We start from the raw sequence: 13,066 nt of genomic DNA, 5'->3' as shown, positions 1-13,066 counted from the left end.
TGCTGTGATAATTAGGTCAACAGGAGGTGCCCTGAACGATCAGACAGAGTCTAAGTCGGGAGTCATTAAAATAGAAAGTAAATAAAGAATATTTGCATATACAGCACTATTCAAATAACCCGGGCAAAGAATCAATGTTAGATATTTTCCCCTTATTAAAAACGAGAGAAAAACCTTAAACAATACAAAATATCTCAACGCCTCAGATCCCTTTTGTGTAGTTTAATATACGATTTCTTATAAACAGAATTACAAGCACATCTTAGGGATCATAAAGTACAAGGCAAAATCATTATTATTCTAATAAGGACATGGGGTGGTCAGCGGGATCAGGGACATGCTGTCTGCGGACATGGGGCCTGGGTTCCAGTCTGTCTCAGTGCCTGGGGGAGGGTCTACCAGAGGAGGGCTGGGGCAGACGGTACTTGGCCATCTCCAGGTCCAAGTCTGCGAAGGTGTAGTGGTTGTAGTTGTGGTGCTGGAGGTTCTTATAAGTGCTGTTGTCGAAAGGCTCGGGGGCTGGCTCTGGAGGTGCAGCTGCCGCCTCTGAAGGTGGTAGAACACAGAGACGGGTATAAGACACAGCACAGACATAAGGGTATTGGGTACCCTGACTGACCTGGAGTTTGGTTAAATAAAACCAGAACCCAAAGGTAGAAATAGGCGGTTTGCGAATTGGTGAGTTCCATTTGGTTTTAGAGTGTTATTCAGGAACCCCATCAACTGTCAAAATCGAGCAGAAAACCATTCTCATAAGGAATAGAAAATATTTTTTTAAAGTATAGTCACAAAAAGTGATGCCCATACATGACACAGCATTTACTTATCTTAAAAATGTTTTTTTTTTTTTTAAAGTGCACATTTAAATATTCACCCATTTGACAAAAGTAATTTATGGTGGGGCATTTTCTAGTGTTAAGGATGTATCCCCACCTATAGAGCCTGGAGACAGGCTGATGTGAATGGTCTTAGCATCTATTGTCTACGGCACAACCTTCTGGGAAGGAAGGGGAGAATGAGGATAGCAAAAGGGCACTAACAGCCAATTAGAAAATTAAACTGGCATACAAATATAACTTTGGCAGTAGCATGAATGAGACATTGTCAATTGGGAAGCATGTAAAAATAAATGTATTATCCTTGAAGTAGGATTATTCTTGACCATATGAAATAAGGTTTTATATACTGGTTGTCATGTTTTTATATTCAAAATACCAAATTGGACAATAGCCAGACCATTATTAAAATACTACTGCAATATTGTAAGCTGACTTGTTGGGGGCAACCCGCCTATTTGAAACATCAGGCTTAAATAGAGGGTTAACAGGTCCAATCACACTGAAATAAGTTAGGTGACGGTCATACGCAAAATGACACCTTCCACCTCATGTGCATATACAGACATTTTCATTAATTGATAGCATGCATATCCACACAAGCCCAGAGTAAGAGAGAAAGTGGGAGAAAGAAGTGAAAGGAGACCAATGAGTGATCACTCCCAGCTTCGGTTCTTCAAGCTGGAGTCAAGGGTGGGAGAATGGTTCACTGTAACGTTACCATTAGCATGTACAGTACACTTTAGCATTTAGCATGTACACCATAGCATACAACCCAGAATCCGAATACATACGTGTCAATGGACATGAGAGATTAATATATACCAAATACAGTAAATAAAACCAAAACACCCTGGGAGTAGAGATGGAGAAAGAAAGGTGAGACATATGGACAGAGAGCAGGAGTGCTCCATCTGGGAGATCACGAGTCATAAGAGTGAGGGGAGGAAACAGGGCAGGATTAGTTTAGGTTTTTGTTTGTGTGAAGATTCCAACACGAGCCAGTCAAATACCATGCATCACAGTGTCCTCCAAACATTCACAGTATGAACCTCTCGAGGCACAGTGCAGGCAAGGTATTAAAAAGGCAAAGCTTTTGTAAATAAAATTAAAATATGCAAATACAGAGACCCAAAGTCCCAACTGGGAACCCTCAGTATATAACAAGAGAGTTCAATTGCAAGGCAAGCAAGCAGGGCTAAGGTGAAAAGCATACAATTCAAACATGCGTCTCACACTTGGCTGAAGTAGCTAAAGTATCACGTTGTGTGAAATGAGTATACTTTCACTTAAGAATTTTGCCTTACACATTTTGCATTATGACTGGCAATAAAGATAGCTACAGTCAATTAAAATGGCAAAAGAAAATAACTGCAAAAAAAATGTAGAAGCTACAGCTAAAGCCGAACCACTCATGTGACGCGATATACAACGTATTAACATATAACCCTACGTGTTATGAAGGACATTTTAAAGAAATATGGCCATCTGTGGTTGGAAAAGTCCACAGAGGAGAGAAAGAGTAGGATTTAGACGAGGTGTTGTGTATACCCTCTGATGTCTCATTCGGTTCTGCCTCAGCCAGGGCCTCTGCAATCAGCTCCTCTCCTGCGGCTTCAGCCACTACAGGGGCGTTGTCTATCAGCTCCTCTCCTGCGGCTTCAGCCACTACAGGGGCGATGTCTACCAGGACCTCTGCTGCGGCTTCAACTGGGGCAGCTTTAGCAACGGCCGCTGCGTCTTCCGCCGTAGGTTCAACAGGGGTTTCAGCAGCAATTTCTACAGGGGCAGCTTCAGATGCTTCTTCTGCCGCTTCCGGTACAACTTTTGGAGTGACTTCTAGTGCAGCTGTGACTTCTGGAGGCGTCACTTCAACCTCTGGAGCAGCTTCTGCAAAAATCTCTTTGGGTACACTAGCGATCCCAGGGGCAGAGTCTACTAGCTCCTCAAAACTTGTAGCAGGGGCAGTTTCAGGGCCAACTTCCAGGGTAGCTTTCACTGGGGCTGCTTCCAGGGTAGCTTTCACTGGGGCTGCTTCCAGGGTAGCTTTCACTGGGGCTGCTTCCAGGGTAGCTTTCACTGGGGCTGCTTCAAGGGTAGCTTTCACTGGGGCTGCTTCCAGGGTAGCTTTCACTGGGGCTGCTTCCAGGGTAGCTTTCACTGGGGCTGCTTCCAGGGTAGCTTTCACTGGGGCTGCTTCCAGGACAGAGGTGGGGTCAACCAGCTCAGCACTTGCAACTTCTGAAGCGGTCGCTTGAACTTCTTTGGTGACTTCTGATGCTGCTTCGGCTACAACTTCTGGTGCTTCTTCCTTGACAGTTTCAGCAACGGCGTTCAGAGGCGCTGCAGGTGTAGCTTCTTGCACAGCTTTAGCAGTGGCCACAAGGATGGCATCAGACGGCACTGCCACCTCAGCATCGCTGGGCAAAGCCACTGCTTCCTTTTCTGCGTCTTTCTTTTTTTCTGCTAAGATATCTGGTTTTGCCTTTGATTTCACTTCGGACATCTCATCATCAGAGTCGGTGTCAGAGTCGGAGGAGTCAGAATCACTGGATGAGGATTCAACGGCTGGGGCTCCAGGTTCAGTGGAGGCTGCAGCATCAACTACAGGTGGATCGGCAGAGGCTGAAACTGGAATGTCTTCTGGCGCGGGAGCTTCATCAGCAACGACAGGCTCAGCAACTGGGGGAGCGGCATCCGTGACTTCGGTGGCAGCGTCGATTACAGGTTGAGCAGAATCGACGATGGGAGCAGCAATGTCAGCGACTGGAGCAGGTTCGGCGACAGCCTCCGCAACTGAAGGAGCCTCTGCCACAACTGCTTCAACTGGGGTGGCTTCACTGGCAACAGCCTCAGCAACTGGAGCAGCCTCTGCAACAGCGTCAGTGACTACTGCGGCCTTGGCAACTGGCGTAGTGGATTCTACTACTGGTGTCTCTGGTGCTGCGGCCTCCTCTGTGACAAGGGATGTGATCTCTGCAACACTCTCAGAAGCAGGGGCAGACTTAGCCACCGCTATGACTGGAGCGGCCACATCTACAGCAGGACTAGCAGTTCCTTCAGCCACAGCAGTTTCAGCAGGCATAGAGTCAGCACGGTTTGCAGAAGTGGTAAAGGTAGCTGGTTCTGCAGCTGCGGCTATTATTGTTTCAGCAGTGACGGGGCTAGCCACTGATTCAATTTCACCTAGAGCCTGTGCTGGGGAAAGTCCTGAGGCTGAAAGCTTAACGGGGAAGGCAACCGTGGTGTTGTAGGCTTGTAGTGCAGCCCTCTCTTCTGAGGTCTCTAGGGATGAGGAAATGGTCAGTGGAACAGGTTACACAAAAGCATGTAATAGTATATAGCCTAATCAGTATGTTCCTCACAACCAGGAGGCTTGTCTCCAAATAAAAAGCACCTATGCCAAACACAACACAGAAAACTCCTCACACCAAAGCTACTGTGGCACTACAGTTTAACCATTGTAATTTTACATTCTCTAGATTCTTATGATACATCCCTGTTAGGGATTTTAGGGATGTTAACAGTTAAATCGGTTAGCTGCTAAAAATACATTTTGACCGGTTAATGCTTATCGGTCTATAGGTTAATTTCCATAATTGTGGGATGATTTGGTGCGCATGTATTTTCATTAGTCGTCACGCATCTTATTTATTTAGTTTGAGGAGCATAATAGCCTACCACCTGTCAGACATCGCCAGAGTAGCTCCTCACTGGAGTGAAACATGCTTTTGTAAGCCCAATCATTGCGCAACAAATACAATTTCTAAATGCAAATCGCATGTAAAAAAATAAAAAAAAATAAACTTGACACGATTAAAAAAGGCACTATTTTTATTTGTCAATCTCAAATCGTAACTAAAGCGCACCTCCCATTTGCCATTAGAGTGCATAGGCTATAGTCAACAGTAGGCATGCTATCTGCGTATCACCCACCACTTTGCAATGTGAGCTTGAGGCAGGAAATGTCTGAAAGCTTTACTACTTCAAATAATGAGTTATGTCTTACCTTGGAAAAGTAGCCTTGAGAAAATCCATCCATAGAAACTATTTTATAAAGACTTCCTGATGCCATTAACTAGCATTTCTCTCCTGATCTGGTTTTCATATGCACTTTCTTCCATTGTGCAGAAGCCAAAGGCACAATCCTAATCATATAAGCAACCCATCCTAGTTGTTGTTATAGATTTCCCCCTCTTTCTAAGTTTCTAACAGAGAAGTTAATCTCTGTCACAACTACTAGCATAAGGTTTAGAATGGTGTTTTCCAGCAAATTGCATTTTGGCAAATGTTTGAAAATTACTTTTCATTTGCTGCTTCATTACAGGAGCTACATGTTCAATACTAGGCTATAGCTTTTTGACTGTTAGATTACAGGCTTGCTATTGTTGCATGTTTCCAATTAAGCTCTTAATGAAAAATGTCTGGTCCTTGTATGCATGCATAGTATCAGAGAAGAGACAAAGCGAGATCTTTAACTCTACCTCAAAATCTGTCCAAAACAAGCCCAATTCGCTTCTATGTCACCTGCCTTCCAGCCTTGGGACAACCACCATTGTTAGGGCGGAAAAATAAGCATCTGGTCATTATAGAGAGATATATTATAGTATTTTCTGTTGGTCACATTTTACTGTTTGGATTTTTTGGGGGACTGTTTGTTAACCAGTTAATGCATCCTTAATCCCGGTTCCAGTGCAATCAAGCAAATGTTTAAAATAGAATTACAATTGGCTTTAGGAAATGGTCATGGTTAATCTGTAAGATTCCAGGATGTGGTTGTATTGGCACATCAGGGAGATAATCCAAGTGTGGGCTATACCCAAGAGAGAAATGACATTACTGTTACCTAGGGGGAGAATAAAAAGGACCGATAATAGAACATATTAACGTAAATGAAGGGGGGAAAAGTATAAATAGCTGCACTCTTACTTGTAGCCGTTGCCTTTTTAACAGCTTTCTTTGGCTCCTCAGCCTTGGTGCAGAATGCCGCGGCAGAGGAGCTCCTCAAAAGGCCCCAGGTCTCTTTCTGGAGAACCTAAACAGAAAGAAATACATACCATTGTTTTATATTGTAAATTCAGCATTCGTTAGCCTAGCCCTGTGTTCCAGTCTGTTTATGCCCTATTGCCAGCTCCTTCTGGAATTGTCTGCCAAACGTTTCAAGCTTGACAATGGGACCAGGCGAAGCAAATTTTGATTTAAGTTATTCAATGTGTTAGCTAGTTAACTACGTAACCTAAATATCTAGCTTAATTCTGATTAATGAGCACGTATTTTTACTATGCATTATGAATGTCATCAGCACAATTTGTGACTAAATAAAACGCCAGAGATGAAGCATAGTCTCAAAACATGAGATGTAGAGGAAGGTAAATAGAGCTAGCAGTCCTGCTACTCCGATCAACAGGACAGAAGGACGCTAGCTAATGTTAAAAGAAAACGGTTACGATACGTTGATTAGTGTACAAACCAATCATCTAACGAAAATGTTCTTTGCAAAATAATCGAAATGACAACTGAAGAAAAACATGTTTAGACAATAAACAACGAATAGTACCTTGAGAGACCCCAGTCGTCCTAGCCGAAGTAAGGAGGTCGCCATTTTGGTGCTCTGTCTTTTATTTTCCGTGGGGAAACACAATATTTATATTGCTCTGTAAGCTCCTCCCCAGGCACGCTCATTTGGGTAGAAGTGTCTGGGAACGACAATAGTTCCTCATTGACAGGGTGATAAAAATAGCATTTACGACTTCAGTGGATTTTAACAATTGTTTAATTTATGCCATAGTAAAAAGTATATACTCCATATGTTTATTCTCATAATAGAAACGTAGTTAACAATTTTGAATTCTGATATCCTTTTTTTATTTTTTATTTAACCTTTATTTAACCAGGTATGCCAGTTGAGAACAAGTTCTCATTTACAACTGCGACCTGGCCAAGATAAAGCAAAGCAGTGGTACACAAACAACAACACAGAGTTACACATGGAATAAACAAACGTGCAGTCAATAACAATAGAAGAAGAAAAAATCTATATACAGTGTGTGCAAATTAAGTAAGATTAGGGAGGTAAGGCAATAAATAGGCCGTATTGGCGAAGTAATTACAATTTAGCAATCAAACACTGGAATGGTAGATGTGCAGAAGATGAATGTGCAAGTAGAGATACTGGGGTGCAAAGGAGCAAGATAAATAAATAACAAGATGGGGATGAGGTAGTTGGATGGGCTATTTACAGATGGGCTACGTACAGGTGCAATGATCTGTGAGCTGCTCTGAAAGCTGATGCTTAAGTTAGTGAGGGAGATATGAGTCTCCAGCTTCAGTGATTTTTGCAATTCGTTCCAGTCATTGGCAGCAGAGAACTGGAAGGAAAGGCAACCAAAGGAGGAATTGGCTTTGGGGGTGACCAGTGAAATATACCTGCTGGAGTGCATGCTATGGGTGGGTGCTGCTATGGTAACCAATGAGCTGAGATAAGGTGGGGCTTTACCTAGCAAATACTTATAGATGACCTGGAGCCAGTGTGTTTGGCGACGAATATGTAGCGAGGGCCAGCCAACGAGAGCATACAGGTCGCAGTGGTGGGTAGTATATGGGGCTTTGGTGACAAAATGGATGGCACTGTGATAGACTGCATCCAATTTGTTGAGTAGAGTGTTGGAGACTATTTTGACTCCTGAATGCTTTGTTGACTACGAACTTGCTTGTTTACCCAACTGTGGAACAGACTGTTTGTTCCCACACTTGGGACTCTGACTCTCTATTGGTTACACAGACTCTTGGCCTCCCTTCCTATTCTGATCACCTCTCGCCGGCTTTGTATTCATGCTACCTAATGAAATTGCAGTACAATATAATCTTGTTGCCATCTGATACACATTCAAATGTCATTAAAAAAATCAACACTGCAGAGCTCTCCCTGTCCTCTGCCGTGCCCTGATTGGATTACTGCTGATGATATCTGGAAATGTGCATGTACACCCTGGCCCATCTACTGTTGCCAGCCCCAATTCTGACTTGTGCTCTGATATCTGTTTCACTGATTTCTGCTCTCGCAAAAGCCTGGCTTTCAGCACGTTAACACTAGAATCTTAACTAAAATTGATCAATTGAAAGTGTGGGTTCACATCTCCAATCCAGATGTCTTGGTCATTACTGAGTTAGGAAAGAGTGTTTTGAACACGAATGTTAACCTTTCTGGTTATAACCTTTTTCGGGCAAGAGAGATCTTCCTAAGGTGGTGGAGTGGCATTCTTTACCAAGGAACACCTTCAGTGCTCGGTTGTCTCCACCCAGTCTGTCCCTAAACAATTTGATTCGCTGGTTTTAAGCATTACACTTTCAAATAACTCTTTGTTGACTATTGCTGGGTGTTATCGTCAACCTTCAGCACCGGCCTGTACCCTACCTGCCCTAAGCTCTCTCCTGGCCCCTTACACTAAGTCTGAATGTGTCCTGCTAGGTGACCTAAACTGGGACATGCTTAAACCACCTGACCTAAAGTCCTAAAGCAATGGAACTTCCTAAATCTTTTTTCAAATTATTACCAATCCCACATGGTATGACTTCAAACACCCAGAAAAGGCTACTCTCCTTGATGTTATCCTTAAAAATAATCCTAATAGGTATCAGTCTGGTGTCTTCTGGAATGACCTTAGTGATCACTGTTTTAAGCCTGTGTTCGTAATGGCTGCTTAGTGAAATGACCTGTCCTGATTTGTCATAGATGCTTGCTAAAAAACTTTGAGCAAGCCTTCCTTCCTGACCTGGCCTCTGTAAATTGGTATAGAATCAGCTTGATCCCCCTCTGTCAAAGATGCTTGGACCTTCTTTTTTATATTTTCAGTGGTATTGTTAAGAAACACGCCCCCATAAAGAAAATGAAACTGAAAAACAGGTTCACCCCCTGGTTCGACCGTGACCTGGCAGAGTTACGCCACCTCAAAAATTCCATTTGGCGAAAGGCTCGGCACACGTTATTCTCAGGCTGACTGGCTCTCGTTCAGGCAAATGAGAAGGAAGGCCAATGTTATTTACTTTAAGGAGCAGTTCTCTCTCTGTGGGTCTAACCCCAAGAAGTTCTGGGAAACGGTTAAAGACCTGGAGGATAAACCCTTGTCCTCACAATTGCCCATGTCCCTTAATTTTGATGAGGTGGTTGTTACTGACAAGGAGCACATGGCTGAGCTCTTTAATCACCACTTCATTGAGTCAGGATTCCTACTTGACTCAGCCATGCCTCATTGCCAGTCCAACATTTCCTCATATCCCACCCCTTCTAATGCGACTAGCCCCGATGCTCCTCACGCTTTTTCTATGCCCCGCTACAACGTTTCTCCCTGCAGGCAGTCACTGAATCTGAGGTGCTAAAGGAGTTCCTTAAACTTGACCCCCCAAAAACATCTGGGTCAGATGGTTTAGATCCTTTCTCCCCCTTTTAAATAAAGGACGCACCGTGACTGACTTCCAAGCAATGGGAACCGCCCCCATCATTGCCAAGCCTATCTCTGACCTTTTTAACCTGTCTCTCCTCTCTGGGGAGGTTCCCATTGCTTGGAAGGCAGCCACGGTGCGTCCTTTATTTAAAAGGGGGAGATCAAGCTGATCCTAACTGTTATAGGCCTATTTCTATTTTTCCCTGTTTATCAAAAGTGTTGGAAAAACTTGTCAATAATCAACTGACTGGCTTTCTTCATGTCTATAGTATTCTCTCTGGTATGCAATCTGGTTTCACTCAGGTTTATTAAAGTGTCACTGCAACCTCAAAAAGGTCCTAAATTATGTCACCATTTCCCTTGATTCTAAGCAATGTTGTGCTGCTATTTTTCTCGACTTGGCCAAAGCTTTTGATACGGTAGACCATTCCATTCTTATGAGCCGATTAAGGAGTATTGGTGTCTCTGAAGAGTCTTTGGCCTCGTTTGCTACCTCTCTCAAACAGTGCAGTGTATAAAGTCAGAACATCTGCTGTTTCAGCCACTGCCTGTCACCAAGGGAGTACCCCAAGGCTCGATCCTAGACCCCACGCTCTTCAAAAATATACATTAACAACATAGCTCAGGCAGTAGGAAGCTCTCTAATCCATTTATATGCAGACAATAGTCTTATACTCAGATAGCCCCTCCCCTAATTTTGTGTTAAACGCTCTACAACAAAGCTTTCTTAGTGTCCAACAAGCTTTCTCTGAACTTGTTCTGAACACCTCCAAAATAAAGATCACCAGTGTGATTAATACCTCTGAGGGTTTAGAGCTTGAGGTAGTCACCTCATACAAGTACTTGGGAGTATGGCTAGACGTTACACTGTCCTTCTCTCAGCACATATCAAAGCTGCAGGCTAAGGTTAAATCTAGACTTGGTTTCCTCTATCGTAATCGCTCCTCTTTCACCCCAGCTGCCAAACTAACCCTGATTCAGATGACCATCCTACCCATGCTAGATTACGGAGACGTAAGGTAAGGGTGCTCTCGAGTGGCTAGATGTTCTTTACCATTCGGCCATCAGATTTGCCACCAATGCTCCTTATAGGACACATCACTGCACTCTATACTCCTCTGTTAACTGGTCATCTCTGTATACCCATCAGAAGACCCACTAGTTGATGCTTATTTATAACACCCACTTCCCTCTATATGAGATACCTACTGCAGCCCTCATCCTCCACATACAACACCCGTTCTGCCAGTCACATTCTGTTAAAGGTCCCCAAAGCACACACATCCCTGGGTCGCTCCTCTTTTCAGTTCGCTGCAGCTAGCGACTGGAACGAGCTGCAAAAAACACTCAAACTGGACAGTTTTATATCTATCTCTTTATTCAAAGTCTTCATTCATGGACACTCTTACTGACAGTTGTGGCTGCTTCATTTGATGTATTGTTGTCTCTACCTTATTGTCTTTGTGCTGTTGTCTGTGCCCAATAATATTTGTACAATGTTTGTGCTGCTACCATGTCGTGTTGCTGCCATGTTGTGTTGCTACCATGTTGTTGTCATGTGGTGTTGCTACCATGTTGTGTTGTCCTGTGTTGCTGCCATGCTATGTTGTTGGCTTAGGTCTCTTTTAATGTAGTGTTGTGGTGTCTCTCTTGTGGTGATGTGTGTTTTAATCCCAGCCCCCGTCCCCGCAGGAGGTCTTTTGGTAGGCCGTCATTGTAAATAAGGATTTGTTCTTAACTGACTTGCCTAGTTAAATACCGGTTAAAAAATGTTTAAACATCTGTGGGACTTTCACCCTTTAGCAATGGGAGGACAAAAGCTGATTTCTAAATGCTGGATATGGAATTGGTCAAGAGACTCAAGTTGCAAATGTGAGAAACAGGTTCAGGCATAATACCAGCTGCTATCTTTAAGAGGTAGGGATCTAGGTTGTCTGGACCTGCAGACTTTTTACTGTCTATTGCCTTTAGTGCTTTATAGACCTCTGCATAAGAAACAGGCTCAAAAGTTAAAATGGTTCACATGAGGGCCTATATCATAGTTGACTGTAACAGAGCTTACATTCGAGGCCTGGGCCCCAACATGATCAAAAACTGAACCAGCAGGTATGAAGTGCTTGTTAAAAAAAACCTACAATATGGGCTTTATCCTTCACTTCATTAGAATCCATCATTAAATGGTCAGGAAGGCCAGAGGATACATTATAACCTGACACTGATTTGATTAGCTTCCAGAACATGGTAGGGTTCTTTAGATTCTCTGTGACTGTATTTAAATAGTCATCTGATTTGATTAGCTTCCAGAACATGGTAGGGTTCTTTAGGTTCTCTGTGGCTGTATTTAAATAGTCATCTGATTTGATTAGCTTCCAGAACATGGTAGGGTTCTTTAGGTTCTCTGTGGCTGTATTTAAATAGTCATCTGATTTGATTAGCTTCCAGAACATGGTAGGGTTCTTTAGATTCTCTGTGACTGTATTTAAATAGTCATCTGATTTGATTAGCTTCCAGAACATGGTAGGGTTCTTTAGGTTCTCTGTGGCTGTATTTAAATAGTCATCTGATTTGATTAGCTTCCAGAACATGGTAGGGTTCTTTAGGTTCTCTGTGGCTGTATTTAAATAGTCATCTGATTTGATTAGCTTCCAGAACATGGTAGGGTTCTTTAGGTTCTCTGTGACTGTTTTTAAATAGTCATCTGATTTGATTAGCTTCCAGAACATGGTAGGGTTCTTTAGGTTCTCTGTGGCTGTATTTAAATAGTCATCTGATTTGATTAGCTTCCAGAACATGGTAGGGTTCTTTAGGTTCTCTGTGGCTGTATTTAAATAGTCATCTGATTTGATTAGCTTCCAGAACTTGTTAAGAGTTGTTTAGGTTCTCTGTGACTGCATTTAGATAGAAATCTGATTTGGACTTCCTGATCAATCTTGTACATTTGTTTCTTAGCGCTCTGAAGGAGGTCCAGTCAACAGGAGCATGGGTATGTCTAGCTTGAGCCGAATTCATTAATTCTGCCAAGTTATCTGAAAACCAGGGATTGTCCCTTCCACTTATTCCAAATTTCTTCACAGGGGCATTCTTATCACAAATGGACACAAATTTCATATAAAAATAGTCCCAGGCAGTGTTAACATCTGTCAATTGGTAGAGATAATGTAAGAACTGTCTAAATGCCTTTTAAAAATATAACAGGGTTTGGCTTTGGTCATTTTTGTATTTCTAACACAAGCAATTGCACAGCGATCACTGACATCATTACATAATATCCCAGTCGATACTTGCGAGGGGTATTCGTTAGAACAATGTCCAATAGCGTTGATTTGTTAGGTGCTCTTGGATTCGATCTTGTATGCGCATTAATTAATTGCGTGAGATTCAACGTCACGCAGTTCTTTAAATGAGTTCGATACAGATGTAAACATGTCCCAGTTTAAATCTCCTATAATATAGTTAATTCAGAGTCATTTAGCTTGTGCAGGACATCAGAAAGAGAGTTACGTGCGTTTCCCGACGATATGGGAGTCCTTATATACGTTTTGGAAACTGTGTTAACAAACCTTCCAACGAGCTTCAATGCCATACAACACTCCTTCCGTGGCCTCCAACTGTTCTTAAATGCTAGTAAAACTAAATGCATGCTCTTCAACCGATTGCTGCCCGCACCCGCATGCCCGTCCAGCATCACTACTCTGGACGGTTCTGACATGTGGACAACTACAAATACCTAGGTGTCTGGTTAGACTGTAAACTCTCCTTCCAGACTCACATTAAGCATCTCCAATCCAA

General features: G+C 42.8%; 1 protein-coding gene across 2 annotated transcripts; it reads right to left on the bottom strand.

Moving 5' to 3' along the window:
• Positions 1-207: 207 nt before the first annotated feature.
• LOC139546278 (calphotin-like) lies at positions 208-6,526 on the bottom strand. 2 transcript variants are annotated; one of them, XM_071354452.1, is made up of 5 exons: positions 6,394-6,526; positions 5,766-5,871; positions 3,706-4,121; positions 2,388-3,642; positions 208-546 (listed from the first exon to the last, which is right to left on the bottom strand). In XM_071354452.1, exons 1-5 carry the CDS (start codon positions 6,436-6,438, stop codon positions 377-379), a joined length of 1,992 nt encoding a protein of 663 aa, XP_071210553.1. In that variant the 5' UTR covers positions 6,439-6,526; the 3' UTR covers positions 208-376. The 2 variants fall into 2 exon arrangements, with proteins under 2 accessions (XP_071210553.1, XP_071210552.1); XM_071354451.1 differs by having other exon boundaries at positions 2,388-4,121.
• Between the last annotated feature and the right edge of the window lie 6,540 nt (positions 6,527-13,066).

The sequence above is a fragment of the Salvelinus alpinus genome, chromosome 20 (genome assembly GCF_045679555.1).
Source record: "Salvelinus alpinus chromosome 20, SLU_Salpinus.1, whole genome shotgun sequence".
Classification (NCBI taxonomy): Eukaryota; Metazoa; Chordata; class Actinopteri; order Salmoniformes; family Salmonidae; genus Salvelinus; species Salvelinus alpinus.
The sequence above is the reverse complement of the archived record's forward strand: the minus strand, read 5'-3'. Positions and strand labels throughout refer to the sequence as shown.